The sequence below is a fragment of the Spodoptera frugiperda genome, chromosome 18 (genome assembly GCF_023101765.2).
Source record: "Spodoptera frugiperda isolate SF20-4 chromosome 18, AGI-APGP_CSIRO_Sfru_2.0, whole genome shotgun sequence".
Lineage (NCBI taxonomy): Eukaryota > Metazoa > Arthropoda > Insecta > Lepidoptera > Noctuidae > Spodoptera > Spodoptera frugiperda.
Genome location: NC_064229.1, coordinates 481,159 through 496,552, shown reverse-complemented (window position 1 = coordinate 496,552; position 15,394 = coordinate 481,159). Strand labels below are relative to the sequence as shown.

The 15,394-nt window shown below is 36.2% G+C and overlaps 3 protein-coding genes across 3 annotated transcripts; 2 read left to right on the top strand and 1 right to left on the bottom strand.

Moving 5' to 3' along the window:
* The first annotated feature begins 62 nt into the window (after positions 1–62).
* On the top strand, positions 63–836 carry LOC118277868 (mitochondrial import inner membrane translocase subunit Tim16). Its single transcript, XM_035596865.2, has one exon. The coding sequence runs from the start codon at positions 157–159 to the stop codon at positions 544–546; it is 390 nt and encodes a 129-aa protein (XP_035452758.1). The 5' UTR covers positions 63–156; the 3' UTR covers positions 547–836.
* Positions 616–3,515, bottom strand: LOC118277866 (transmembrane protein 169). Its single transcript, XM_035596862.2, has 2 exons — positions 3,280–3,515; positions 616–2,785 (listed from the first exon to the last, which is right to left on the bottom strand). The coding sequence occupies exons 1-2, from the start codon at positions 3,379–3,381 to the stop codon at positions 1,658–1,660; spliced, it is 1,230 nt and encodes a 409-aa protein (XP_035452755.1). The 5' UTR covers positions 3,382–3,515; the 3' UTR covers positions 616–1,657.
* A 233-nt stretch (positions 3,516–3,748) lies between these two features.
* Positions 3,749–9,877, top strand: LOC118277867 (3-hydroxyacyl-CoA dehydrogenase type-2-like). Its single transcript, XM_035596863.2, has 5 exons — positions 3,749–3,903; positions 3,990–4,151; positions 5,704–5,868; positions 8,951–9,188; positions 9,636–9,877. The coding sequence occupies exons 1-5, from the start codon at positions 3,895–3,897 to the stop codon at positions 9,827–9,829; spliced, it is 768 nt and encodes a 255-aa protein (XP_035452756.2). The 5' UTR covers positions 3,749–3,894; the 3' UTR covers positions 9,830–9,877.
* Positions 9,878–15,394: the final 5,517 nt, after the last annotated feature.

Genomic DNA, 15,394 nt, shown 5'->3' with positions numbered 1-15,394 from the left:
ATAAGGTTTCATGCTGAAAATTGCGTAATATGGAAACATTGAACGCAAAGTAACCTCAAACTTCTTTTAACATTGACATGACCAGCAGAGACAGAGAAACCTGACATTTATTTTGCTAGTAATGTCAATAGTTATTTCATCAATAGGAGAGAAAACATGGCTAAATATATCGCGCAAATTATAGTCCTGGGTGCCCAGGTAGTGGGAAGAGCTTTTGCAAGAGCGCTTAAACAAGAAATAGCTGCTTCACAAGAGGCTGCTAAACGAGCTGGTGGTGGAGCTGAAGGTACCAGGAGAGCGGCTGCAAATGCTTCGACAGGTCTCACATTAGAAGAAGCAATGCAAATACTAAACGTAGATAAATTGGACAAGGAAAAAATTGGTAAAAATTACGAACACCTATTTCAAGCCAATGAGAAAGCAAAAGGTGGGTCTTTTTATTTGCAATCAAAAATTGTAAGAGCTAAGGAAAGGATAGACGCTGAATTTAAACAGGCGAAACAAGAACAGAAGGAAGCACCGAGCCAACAGAAGGATACATCATGAAACCTAGTTAGTTTATTTGGAATAGACCTGTTATTTTAATGTTGTAGATATTGTTTTAGTCAAACAGTCTTCAGTTTTGTAAAATATTTATTGCGTAGAAAATGGATACCACAATAGTGACTAGAATACATCAGTCTTCATAACATACATTGTTATTTACGCATGATAAAAAAAGACAAAAAAATTGTAAAAAATAAAATTCCATAAAACAATGTCACAATATAAAACCTAAATGCTGATGCATTGTCCTATAATAATTAGAAATCAATAAATATTTGTTATGCAAAACACTGATTTTTTTACTTTGTATCCTGATTACAGCAATAAGTATATTTTAAGAAGTTCTCTATAGGCGCTATTACAAGTTAACTATTGTGCTTGAAAGCTTATACATTATTGAATTTGTGCTTGGCAAAATTTATTACAATTTCAGTCATAAATATTATTAAAAGAGAGACCAAATTATGTTGTTCATTTGGAGTCCAAAGTCTTGCATGGTATTACATCATTTGACATCTTTGGTAGCTCATTACATATTTCAAGTTCAACTACTTCAATGACTCTTAGCAGATATGTAAAAAATCTTATCCTAAATACATCTATGATTACAATTCCTTACAACAACAAGTAGGTATGCAACCAAAAAGGTTTAAAATGACTAGAAATAATTGCTTACTATGAAACACGGAGTATGGAATGACACAATGGAAGAAATTTGAGCAACATTCTACAGATACACACATTCATATTTTCAAAAGAGATCTAAAAGGTATACCATCTTGTTCCCATCCCATGTATAAATATCACTTTTCAAAAATCGATCTTTTCCCTAAAACTCCTCCAAATATGGATATTGAAAATCTTACGACTAACACTTTATGCTTATATTTTGCTAAGTCAATAACATTTCGATGAAAGGGTACATAGGACTAATTACTTATGTATTAGGCTCATAAAACATGAATATTATTGTGAGATTTCTTCCTCCTCCAGCATTAAAAATACCCTTCCACTCTTGTTATTGCATTACATTAAAAGTTTGCAGAAAAAATGTATAATGGACATCTATCAATGGCAGTGTTGTTGGCAAGATTAAAATGTATTGGATAATTTAAGGTTTGACATTCATAAGAACTACAACCTCATATGGACTGCACTCCGACATACCCAAAGTATTGCAGAGCCAACCATAGAAACCCTTCTCGAAGTCACAAACATCCTTCCACCAGTTGGCAGCACTGAATGTAAGCTGGACTATACCAGCATACAGACCCAAACCTACAGTAAAAATTACAATCAAGAATGGGTATGACAAAATCACTATTGGGGCCAGCAATACCTTTTTAATGCAGCTTAAATTCTCAGTGACATGGGAGAATACATTGTACCAAGCCATTGTGCCCATGTAGAATGAGTACATGGCAGAAATGCATGCCACAAATGGGATGCAAAGTAGGCTGAAGAGAAAAATGTGTGGACCATTGTACAAAGAGCATTTGGATATGTCCATCTTGTTGAACTCCTCAGCAACAATAGCTGCTTCAATAATCTCCAGCTCCTCCCTCGATATGTTGAGTTTAACATCAACATTCTGCCCTTTCTTTTTTCCTCTCTTAATAGTTCCTGTCATGGTCAGATAACCATCCTTAGAATTGTCTGTCAGAGAGCAGTCAGGGGACAAAGAACCCTCAGACTCAATGCGCAAGGCTGTAATTTCAGTGTCAGTGTTATCAGCCTCAGTGATTCCTGGGACAATGTTGACTCGTTTTTTCCTTTTAGCACTGTTCTTGAGGCTATCAGTGAGATTGCCCATTTCAAAGCTGTTTTCCGACTGTGTTTGAGACAGGCTGTTTGGTGTAGCAGAAGAGCTTTCATTCTGATCAGAGTTGAGAACTTTGCAGCTCTTTTGAATGTCACTGTCGTTGGCATCTCTTAGATCTCCATGACTGGAGCATGCATCTGAAGAGTTCTCGTAAATCGGAGAGAGGTCTATTATCTCCCGGCTGCCGTTAAGAGTGGATAAAGCTTGGTATCCATTCTTCTGAATGTTCTGTTTCTCAGATTCAGAGTCTCCGTTGAAATCATTCAGGTCTTCATCATTGACATCATTGATTATTGGGAGATTGATCTTCATGTTGGACTTGAGGCCTTCCATGGTTGAATGAATTATCCCATTGACATGTTCAGAGACTGGCGACAGACCATTCTTGTACTTAGTTTGGGTATCTTCTGCAACTCCCTGGAAATAGAATGATATTAAATTAATATTTTTCGCTTCAGATGTGAAAAAATGGTTGTTTAGATGCTTGACCTACTTTTTTCCTATTAGAAATTTTGAAGATGGTAAAGAAATCCATTAGTTTCCTATCAGATTGGGTAGTGAGATGATTAGAATTATTAAGAAGTAATTAACTATCTAATTAATTTACCTAACGAGGCAGTAAAACTAACAGTAACTATGTAATGAAGAGAGACCTATTCATTTAAATACGCAGTAAGTAGCAGTTGAATCTAAACTTCAGTTAATTAATTAAATCTGCGCATAAATACATGCATCAAAACAAAATCGGATAAGAATTCGTACGCCGCCGCTCCACCCGACAAAGAAATTGAAATTTCATTGGAGTATTCAATTAAATGTTAGCTAGAAATCTTTGTAATATTACAAATATGCATTATAATATAAATTACGGACTGTAATATTGCATATAAAGCGTAAATTACAAAAATTACCTGCACAGTAATTATGTGGTCTACATGGCTGGCTATTGTGTTCTGTTTCTTTCCATTTCGTTTCTTCGGCAGGATGAAAATTGGTTGCTCAACCTTCGCCATAGCTGCTCACGAATTGATAACGCAATTTACAGTTATAGACTTTAATTATGCGCAAATATATGTTAAAATATTGCCGATGAATAAAAACAACAAACACTGCCGGCCATTATATTAATACGACTAATTTTAGATGGTTCTATCGACACTGGAAAATGGCGAATTAAGCTTTTCATTTCAGTCGGTTTATAAGGGCAGCATGATTCTTTTTGCTAGAAGATTCAGATGGAAACATCATTTGGGATATAAAATAATTATTATTGATCAAAGTTTATTAGTAAGTTTTATAAAAAATCTGAAATTGTTAACTCTCTACCGATCAGCTTTAAATTTATTGAAACAGAAATGCGTAATACGGAACGTACGATTTCTGAAATCATGACATCTCGTTGTGTCAATGTCAAATAAAAGCTAACAAAATTGTGAATGTTCCATGAAGATTCGGAGTGGAATTGTTTGATAAATTAGTATAAGTTATTACTATACCTTCGTCACAAATATAACTAAAGTACAAAAATGCTAAAGGTAAATCAAATTTACTCAACAGTTACACATTTCATTCATGATTTTGTTATTGTAAACATAACCTTAAATCTAACCTCTTTTCTTAGGGTGTAAGTCTGGTAACGGGTGGAGCTTCAGGTCTAGGGAAGGCTACAGTGGAAAGATTTGTGAAAAATGGCGGCAAAGTTGTTATTCTCGATGTACAAGGCACAAGAGCGCAGCAGGTGGCTCAGGAACTTGGTGACAATGTTGTTGTGGCTAAAGGATGTGTAAGTTTCCAATTAATTTAATAATTACCAGTTATTTATTTAGTTACTATTTCTAATTCGGTGTATATACTGTTGAACGCATATGTAAGATGTCTGGCGTTGTTTGGATAACTGAAGATCAGGTTTGAAGGTGTGCTATTGGCATAGTCCAGTAATGAATGTAATCAACCCTTAAGACAACCCACTGACTAAACTGATTGATGATGATGATTCTAATAACTGCATCTGAACTTAACTTGTTTAGTTTAGGTATAAATTACTTAAGACTAGTAAGGTATTCATTTAAAAGACAGCTGCGCGGTTTCACCCGCTCTGCTCGGTTCCTATTGGTTGTAGCATGATGTTTTATATCCTATAGACTTCCATGGCAAATGCACTATCCAGTACAAAAATAATTATTCAAATCAGACCAGTAGTCATGGAGATTAGCATGTTCAAACTAACAAACAAACATATACTAGTATAGATATTGATCAATATTTTTTTTTTATAGAATGATGATGAGACCCTTTGCTCAGAGACTCAGAGTGGTTATAATCATTTGAACGGAGTAGTTAAGATTTTATTCTAAGAAGTTAGTAGTTCCAAGTGGAACTGTCTAGTTAGGTCTCAAAAGATTTAATTTTAAGTTGATTTTAAGTTTGAGTATTAAACCCAAACTTATAATTGAATTAAAATATGAATTAAATTATTATGACCACCTCTGCCTATGCTTTCAATAAATAAAAAAATATGACATCATACTTTGCTGGTTAAAAGGCTAATTGATCTAATATAAGCAACATTTTTTTTGCGATATTAACTTATAGACATATTTGGTATCATCAAATTTTTCTCCATCAAATTACGTAAATAACTTAATATCGCAAAAAAATACTCTTAGATCAATTAGCCATTCCACTGTCAATACATAACACCTCTGTCTAGCCCCTTCTGGCATTAATAGGTGTCATGTAAAATATTCTTGTTACAAATAAGCAAAGCTAAATGTGCCACCATTAAAAGCAGGGATGTTCTAAGTTATTTATGGCATTAAAACCCACTATTATTAGAACACTGCTGTGTAATGGCCATAGACATAATTATCCAATTAAAGACTTGCTCCTGTGTCTGTAATCATAGACTCTAGTCTATGGTGCATGTTTTCTTTAAACTTATATTTCCTATGGCTGACATTTATGACTTAAAAGACCAGTTTTGAAGATTAAATGGTTGATTCTTTGCAATTTTATAATAGCTATGGTTATAGGAATCAAATCTTTTTGTGTGTGACAATAAGATCTTGTTTACTTTAATCAAAAGTTATATCATAACTTTTATTCACTTCAGTACCCTTGGTACGAATTTGCTTTACGTTTAAAGTAATCGAAACGAGAGCGCATTCGGCGCTGTCTTCATTTTATTTTGAACTTTATTGGTTTAAGAATAAAGTCGAAAATCCAGTGAATAAAATTAATTCTATTTCGCAGTCGAAAAACAATACTATGCATGAGGCATTCTCGCAGTAACGCCTTAAACAAGTATCTATTTTATAGTAATTGTATTGTTTCAGGTAACCTCAGAAGCTGATGTTAAGAAAGCTTTAGACATTGTAAAAGACAAGTTTGGACGGCTAGACAACCTCGTCAACTGCGCTGGACAGTCGACAAGTCATCAAGTGTATAACTTCCACAAAGACAAGCCGTGTGAGATGGTTGACTTTATTAGGTGTATCAATGTGAGTATTTTATTTAAACTCTCGTAAGACATAATTATTGCTGCTGACATATTATTGCATAAAAACTGCTCTGTTGATCGCAAAAGGTTCCTGGTTAGATTCCCGAGTTAGTCAAAGTATCGCTGGGCTTACTTTTCAATTTTCGAAAATTTCTTAGTATTAGCACGGAGTCTAGATTAGTGCCTAGTTTATAGCAGTAGGCGCACTCTCTATTACATGAATATTGAAAAGACGATGTACATTATACAGCGGCATTACATGCCGTAACGTGTACATCTGCCTATCCCTTCGGGGATAAAAGGCGTAAAGATAAAAGAACTAACCATTACAAATAAATATTATGTAATTTTTCTATTATATGTTATTGTCATTGATAGAGAAGAGCCTAGTGTGCTGCTCGACCGGCCTCACACAAAACCGGCGTAAAATAACACTTGCTTTAATATTTTATCGTGTGAGTGAGGTTACTGGAGTTCCGACATCTCCTCCCCAAAGGCATCCGGGCCGGATCTACATAGAGTGACTATAATTTGCTCCGAACGAGCCATTAGCGTCGTTACGTCAGACTTTATGGCGTCTTCCCTTTTACGATGTGTCCCGACGGCATACATCCTCGATGTACAGGAGTCTGGAAATGCGGAAAGGGTCAGTTGTTTAGTGATAAACTGGAAATTATAATCTTAGAGCAATGACCACTTTTACTGAGGTCGTGTCGGACTGCCGTCTCATCTGATTATGAGAGTGAGGGAGTAAAGAGTACACCTGTGTACTATTATAACCTACGTAATGGGTTGGTCTAATTAGAAAAATAGGTCACCGATATCGAAATCAATGAAATAGATGAACTTTTGCCTATTACACACAAAATATATCGTAAGTGACCCGGTTGTGGCCACTTTAAGAATTTTGTCGACTTTGAGGCTTTCTTAACTTATAGTTTTTGTTATCACGAACATATTTCTTGTAAAAAGTCATTTAACATGTATTAACCTTGCCTAAGAAAACCCTTTTTTTAAAGAACGTCCAATAGAAAAATAACTGTATAAGAAAGAAAAAAAAAGGGAGTTTGTGCCATTTTTGGCCAGATTCGTGCCATTTGTGGCCACGGTCGTGTGCCAGTTCTGGCCATCAAAAATACAATAAAAGTAATCAAAATTTATTAATTAAATTGGACATTTTACAAACAATGGTTTTTATTTAGTTTGGAAAATATGAAATATTATTACTTCACTTGAATTTAACTTACAAATAAAGAGATCAACATTTATATGACGTTGGTAAAAGCTGCAAAGTAAACTGACCTCCCCTTTGTGTGAAGGCAATTTATTGCATCTCTGAAAATGAAAAATATGTATTTGTTGATATGTAAAGCCAAGGAAAAAAAGCCACGATAAAATAAAGGGGAAGAAGTCGGGTGTCTGTGTACATTAGTTTTGGCCAGCCATGTGGCCAAAGATGGAGAAATTCATAATTTTGTCTCCATTAGTGGCCACCTTCTAATAACCACACTTCAGAAATATATGGCGACAAAATAACTTTAGTTTCACTTAGACAACATATTCTTCATGTAGTATTAACATAAACATCCAAACAATAAGCAAAGATTTAAAAAATAAAAACCGAATCCTCACCCGCTCCCCTTAGCCTTTTTGTTAAGATCTTAACAATTTCACCCTCAACTAAAAAGAATGACTTGTTGCATCGAAGTGAAGTTTGACACATCAAAGCTGCCAACGGTATCAGTGTCTCCAATATTCAATATTTTAAATACTGTACATCACAGAGTAATTTATTTGTCCATGCCTTAGTTATAAATATTTGAAGGTCCAAATGGCCACAAAGGGGTCGGTGGCCACAACCGGGTCACTTGCCCTATCTAAATTAAATACTTGTTACTATTGCGTTTCTGCGCCGCACTTCAAAAATCTACAACTACAACGTATGCCACACAGCAATGCACCACAATAACATGTGTCACTACCAAAATGCAATTTTGTCAAAAACAAGACCACAATACTGACCATATTGTGGTTTTGTGGTCATATTTTTGGACACCTTTAAATCGGCCCGTCAAAATCTCGCCACGTTATTTATTAATTTGCCGGAAACTTATGACTCATGCGTCGGGAATCTGGCTTGGTATAAATTCTTTGAAGTGCATTTATGACTTGATCAGACATCTTGTCCTTGATGGCTCGATAACGGTAAATAAATAACATTATATTTAAGTAGTCATACGCCTTTTATTTCCCGAAGAGATAGGCCGAGGTGCACATTGCACAGGTGTGCGTATTAAACACCTATATTTTGTCACTTATCTTAATAGTCCAATGTAATAGGTGACTAATTATGTAATCGTGGTTTCTGCAGACACCAGAATAAAATGCTATCATTTATATGGCCGCCGTCAACTAGTTGAAACCAGGTGGCGCAACTTGGTCAATCATAATGTCCTAATAAAATATTTCTTGGTGTCTCATATCCCAGCGGTGACTTGGTGGTGATCCAATGACTTCTCTGAGAGGGAGTGTCAGAGTCTTACTGACTAAAAACCACCCCGTTCCTACTCCTGCTTTTGAAGCCGGAGCCCCGGTAAACCCGCGAGGTAATCCGCAACTCCGGATCAGGTGGTGTTTAAGCTATGGGGTCGAATAACAAGAGCTATGAATGAATTACAACTACAGTTTCTGTATCAGCATTGAAAAATTACTCTTAATGAAATAACAGTTTGTAATAACTGTTGTCTAATGCTATAACGGTTATCGAGATCGCATCCTTGTAGTTTTCCACCGTTATAGGATATTACAATTATTTGTTACTTGATACCTGGTAAACATTAAATGAAGTTGTTGTTGTATTTCCTTCGTGTTCCATTGATCGAGTAGTTCCAAGCGATATGGCTGAGACGGGCCCGATCTATAGTATTGGAATTTTATTGAAATTGGTATCCAAAAAATAAAATAAAGGGGGCTTTTCTGATAAATACACTTATTTTTTTGCTTCATCATCATTCAATCATTCTCAGTCATCCATTAATCTCTGCAAGCCCCCATTTTTATAAACCAGAATATTTCTATTTCAGGTAAACACAGTAGGCACATTCAACACGATACGTTTAGCCGCAGGTTTAATAGGCAAGAATAAGCCAGATGAGAATGGGCAGAGAGGGGTTATAGTGAACACAGCGTCCACAATCGCGTACGAAGGGGACATTGGACAGGCTGGGTATGCTGCGTCATCAGCTGCTGTGGTTGGCATGACTCTGCCCATAGCTAGAGATCTGGCGTCACAAGGGATTAGAGTCGTTACTATAGCTCCAGGTAAGTTTTCAACCATTTTGATTTTGCTACTGTTTTCTTTGTTTTTCGTTTTTGAGGGCATTGTTAAATTCGGAATACCAAATGTTTTTTTAAATCATTAACTTCCAGGCTAGCATGTAGTTCTTTAGTTAAAAAGTTAATCAAAGTGTCGTGATTTTATGTGTGGGACACAAGCATGCTTCAGCACGAATGGGCCGGGTCGACCGGAGTGATACCACGGCCTCACAGAAAACCGACGTGAAACAACGTTAGCGTTGTGTTTCGTTGTGTGAGTGAGGTTACCGGAGGCCCAATTATCCTCCTTCCCAATCCCCGATTCCCCAATAACCCTTAAATTCCTTACCCCCAAAAGGCCGGCAACGCACTTGTAACGCCTCTGGTGTTTCGGGCGTCCATGGGCGGCGGCGATTGCTTACCATTTATATTCCACAATTCTTTTTTTTCCAGGTCTCTTCGACACTCCTCTCCTGTCATACTTACCAGAGAAGATGATTGAGTTCCTAAAACGTATGACGCCATTCCCCTCTCGGTTGGGTAAGCCTGAGGAGTTTGCGCAGCTAGTCACCAGCATAGTGGAGAACCCCATGCTCAATGGTGAGGTCATACGGTTAGATGGTGCACAAAGATGGTTCCCGCTGTAGAGTAGATTAGTTTAGAAAATAAGACTGTTAATAAATATGTAGATACTGTATGTTGTTTTATTTTTTATTGTATTTTATGGTCTGTATTTTATGGTATGGTCTTTGACTACCAATAGTGTTGAAGGCAAATCCTCCGCTAACGTCGGTCACCGGTGACCACCACGGCGTTCAATGTGTTAAAAAAAGTTCTGCTGACTTATTGTGATTGAATCCATTATGAATACCTACCTACACACAAATAAAATGTCTACAATCATGTTATATTCAACTCGGATAAAATTTCATAGCCATCAATATTCAAAAAACGAAACTTCAAGCTTCCGTTACATTCAAAAGGGCTTCGACTAAACCGGACACAAGCCGTTATCACTCAAAACGGACCGGTTCAAAATGGACAATACCAGCGAGAGGCAATAACTTAATAAATGATTACATATTTATTTCAATCGCTCGGTTTGTTTTCTGACCCAGCCGGGTTGTTTATCATTCGCGTTTATTGCTTTATTCGCTGTCAAAGTGACAGTTGGCGTGGCGCGACGCGCACGCGCGGTGGGGCGTCGACGCGCGGGAGATGCACACGTAGGGATGTGGCCTTTGTCGATTGATCGGAACATTGGTAGTCCAGCGGCTGACTTATGGCCGGCTGTTAAAATTAAAAGTATGGCCAGGAATGTGCATTGCATGGATGCTGTGTTTATTTAAATAGGGGCGTTTTGTTGCTTTTTGTTTTCGCATTTGCCTTATAGTGTTGAATCGGAAAAAGATATTATTTTAACACGCAGGTCTTAAAAATGTGTTTGTTTTGATAAAGTGTCGGTATCATCTTTTTGTTACATTTAATTTTATTATTACTTAGCAGATTGAATTTTCTTTAAAGTCTCTTTCAACTAAAATTAAATATATTTTTTATCATACCGTGTTAAAACATGTAAATCGTCTTGCCTTGCTCCATATAACTTTACTAACAAGTATCAGTAAAAGCCTTACGATATAATCAACATAAGTTTATAAGGAAGACATATATGCAAATGGATATGGAAACTGTATGTACTGCATCCTTATTGCAGTTCCTTGATGCAAAATATATGTAGATCTGTGGGAAATATTGCCCAAGTATGTTATACCGCCACAGTTCATAGAAATTGGTTCATACTTACTACCTGGATCTTTTCAATTAACTATATCCTCTAATGTTTGGGTTATAATTTACCCTTTTTACCTTGCCAACATGACTATCGGATGTTAAAAACGTATATTTTACCGTTAATTAATAATTATATATTTTTGTCGTCACCACCCGACGCTGGCAGTATAGTCGACAACATTGTATTGGAGACTCGGTTGCAACTAGAAAAAAAATAGCGATATCTTAACGGTTACAAAATATGTATGATAAATATAGATACCTTACTCACTTTTTGAATGTTGATGAATCTTATGTTCCGTTGTCATTATTTACCTACCTAAAGGCGGGTCCAGACATGTATCATTTGCCCGATCCGATCACCGTATCCGATCACCGTATCCGTATCTGCGTTTGTATCAAGCCCCGTATCAAGTTTTGGACGCCTTCGATTTGCTCCGTATCCGTATCTTCACAATAGTCATGATCGCGTATCAAATTGCTTAGTTCAGTTTCTGCTCTCGATCAAACATGTCGTCGCAGTTGGTTGAAGTGTACGAGAATTTAGCAATTTCATGTGCCTGTTTTATTGTCATTCACAATATTCTAACTTCAAAACCAAAACAGAGACGATGGCAAACGGAATTATTTAGAAACAGATACAGACTTGAGACCTAACGTCCAGACTGACCCACGTCCGTATCTGTATCACCTTTGATGATCGGACAAAAACCGACATGACATGGGACGGGCCGTATCATAACAGCGTATCGAGATCGCGTATCATGATACGCGTATCATTCCCCGTCCACATATGCGATCATGATACGCGTCGACGATACGGATACGGTGATCGGATCGGGCAAATGATACATGTCTGGACCCGCCTTAAGGTTACTTTCTTACCGTTCCCCTTCCTTGTCTTCCTGTCTTAATCCTTTGACTGAATATTGATTTTGGTTGTTTATACGTTGTATACAAGTAGCTGTACTCTACTGCAGTTAGATATCCCTAAAATTTTGACTCCTATAATAAAAATACTTATTTACCTTACCCACATATCGCCCACCAGAAACAGTAGACAATAAATTAATTTTATTTTTATTACCTCCCTTTGTTAGTTTACTTGTATGTCATCATAACCCTACTATTGTATAAAGTCACATAAATTGAAGAAAGATTTCAAATTCAGTCGTTACCAAAACGTATCTGTTTACATATTCAAGGTTCCTGCTCACTAAAATGTAATGGATAAGGCATATGGCGTCCAAAATCTCCCAATGCCCACTTTACTAAAGATAATAAAGGAAATGAGACTGAATTCCTACTGTGAGGATGATACGAGATCATATTACCGGTACCTATTTACTGGTCATGGACCCTACCTACCGGTCATGGAAAGTAAAGGTCTAACAGAGCCGTTCGATTCATCTTCAACCATCAGATCTGGAAGTCGATAGTCATCAGGAAACTAGTAACTAAAGTAAGTTAAGCAAGAAAAGAATAAATTTTGTCGAAGAAGTAAACCGTAAATTTTAACGTTTTCGAGAGTGGAGTCCGGGTATAGATTAACCGATTCGTTGCGGATGGCACGACAGGCGTGCCATCCAATTTTTTTACATATGGCGTATGACACGCGTGTCGTGTCATTAAATGTCTTTTATCTCGCTCAAATCGAAATTTCTCGAGGTGCTTCTTGAAAAAAAGAAAAAGAACATTTTATTCTGTACATGGCTGATGGCACAATAGGCGTGTCATCAACTGATATGGCGCTTGACACGACTGTCGTGTCACGAAATATTTGTTCGTCGCCACGCATAAAAGTGCACCAAAATGGGCGTCGCAACGAATCGGTTAACGTAGTGAACAGCCGTGCTTTCCAGTTTGGTGGAGTGGTGGTATCCGCAAGGTAGTGGTAGTGGTTGGATTCGCAGAGCTGAAGATTGAGCTTTCTGGTGTGCCATTGAAGACTATGTTCAGCAGTGGACAACAACAGGCTGATGATGATCCAGGCAACCTAATATTGTAAGTTAAATTTTCCTATACGAGGTGAGTATGAGAGATGTAAAAATGCAATGTATGTAAGTAGGTAGACTTTTAAAATTACCTAGAAATTAGCATTATGTGGTATACCTACCAATTAACTATCTAATAAACATTGTAGGAAAGGAAAAGAGCAAGGAATCTCATACACGAATCAGCTCGAACAATACTCATCGTCCACATGGGCCAAACAGTTTTATGTGAAACTTAAACCTTGACAAAAGCCTACAAAACACCACCCATAAGAAACCTTGTACCATGCTTGCACCAGGCAAGGAATCTCCTAGTTTTTAGGTACTATGACAGTCGTTGAATGGTCAAAAAACTTAAACGGCTCAAAGAAAGGGAAGAAAGAAAACTACCGACCATAGAAATACCTTCACAAATATCAAAGCTTTGGAACAAACATCAATAAAATGTATGTAAAACACAAACGGCACAAGATCGTAAAGTCAATAAGCAGATACATTGCCAGAAGGACGAAAATAATACTTCGATATGGATTTAAATAGTGATTTTTTTTTAAATTAAGGAAGCAAATCATCCAATGTCTTCTTTCGCCTTGGGCGAGTCAAGGGAGAGTCTCAGACTTACTGACTAAAAACCACCCTGTTCCTACTCCTGCTTTTTGAGCCGAAACCCCGGTAAACCCGCTTGGTAGTCCGCAACTCCGTATATGAAATCATACGGTGATTTATGATACAGTGCTTTTTTATCTATGGAATTGTTCTTATTAATTAATATTTATGTAGGTCTAGGTATAATTCGTCAGAACACATTTCGTGATCATATACTCCTTTTTTAATAGTTTTTTTAAGACACGTAAAAATAAACCTTCTGCACTTACCTACCTGTCTATTGGCAGTGTTCTTAAGAATTAGATTTTATTTTCTCCTTTATTATTCTTGTGGCGTATTTTATTTACTGCCAGTGCTAACATGACGCGTTTTGGCTTATGCCAGTATTTTAGTGAATGCGAATTTTAAACAGCCCTCGTTAGCGGTTCCATGCGTTCGACGTTTGAAAATAAACCAATGCGTATTGGTTCGATATGGATAAAAGGATTATCGGTTTATGACCAAACTAAGGTCAATGGTTGGTTCTGAGTAGTTTTTGTGATGTTCGTATTTCAAAAAACACTCTCTTTCGTCAGTATTTTGTGTGTCATATGAGGGTCAAAGTACGTTATTAGACTATTAAATAAAACAGTCTAAGTCAAAGCATTTATTTCAATTTATTCTAAACTAGCTTTTGCCCGCGACTTCGTTCGCGTGGAATAGTGACTTCCGGCAAATTTTTGGTTTTAACCACATAGTTACCGATCTCGCGGGATCTCTTCAAAAATGAGATGTGGAAGATATTCCAGGGAACTCTTCAAAAATCAACATAATGAGCTCTGCGTTTGAATTTAATAGATGTATACTCACTTACGGCATTGAAAAAATAGTTTAAAAACGGACTTAAACTAACCTAAAACTAAAGAAAGCTACGAATTACGAATTTATAACAATTAAAAAAGAAACTATATTACAACCTATCCTCTATGCTATAATAACCAAGCTTAAACTAAATAATTTAAAAGAAACGACTTAAATCTAATCTAATTAATTTATAAATTAGACTTACAATTTTATTAAAAAAACTAACTACAGTAACTACTAATAATCGATATCAAACTAAACCTACGTTAAATTTACGGGTTACGGAAAACCCAACATATAAACTTATTAATTGACAAATACAACGAAACCAATTTAGAATATACGAAACAGCAGGACCACTACAGACAAATAATCATACGACTGATAATACACTTTTTCTACGATAGTACCGAAGCGCTCGGCCGATACCCAACCAAATGAATGTAACGAAACCATAGCGCGATCTATTTCGATCCCAACGCCATCTATCGAGGATAAAGACAACTTGGATTATTTATTTATACTCCGTTCGGGCATTTTCTTTGTACTAAAAGTTTAATTATATTGATATTATTTTTTTCATACCTTTTTACTATTTATTTACTTTTTTCGATGAATTAAAACAATAACATGAACCGAAGTCGTGTAACGATCGACATAGAATTATCTATGACTCCGTTAGAGCATTTTCTTTGTACTAAATGTTTTATTATATTGATATTATTTTTTTCATACCTTTTTACTATTTATTTACTTTTTTTCGATAAATTAAAACAATAACATGAACCGAAGTCGTGTAACGATCGACATAGAATTATTTATAAATAATTTATTTCTTATTTTTATTTTTTGTTTTTGAAATAAAAATATATCTATGTCCTTTCTAAGGTTCTAAACTATATCTGTACCAAATTTCAACCAAATCCGTCAAATAGTTGCGGAGATTAATGGTATAAGCATAGAATGTTCGACGTGATT

Coding starts and splice junctions, on each gene's coding strand:
- LOC118277868 (XM_035596865.2), top strand. CDS start 157: ATGGCTAAATATATCGCGCAAATTATAGTCCTGGGTGCCCAGGTAGTG.
- LOC118277867 (XM_035596863.2), top strand. Junction 4,152..5,703: donor TTGTTGTGGCTAAAGGATGT/GTAAGTTTCCAA, acceptor GTATTGTTTCAG/GTAACCTCAGAAGCTGATGT. Junction 5,869..8,950: donor ACTTTATTAGGTGTATCAAT/GTGAGTATTTTA, acceptor TTTCTATTTCAG/GTAAACACAGTAGGCACATT.
- LOC118277866 (XM_035596862.2), bottom strand. CDS start 3,381: ATGGCGAAGGTTGAGCAACCAATTTTCATCCTGCCGAAGAAACGAAAT. Junction 2,786..3,279: donor ACCACATAATTACTGTGCAG/GTAATTTTTGTA, acceptor TTCTATTTCCAG/GGAGTTGCAGAAGATACCCA.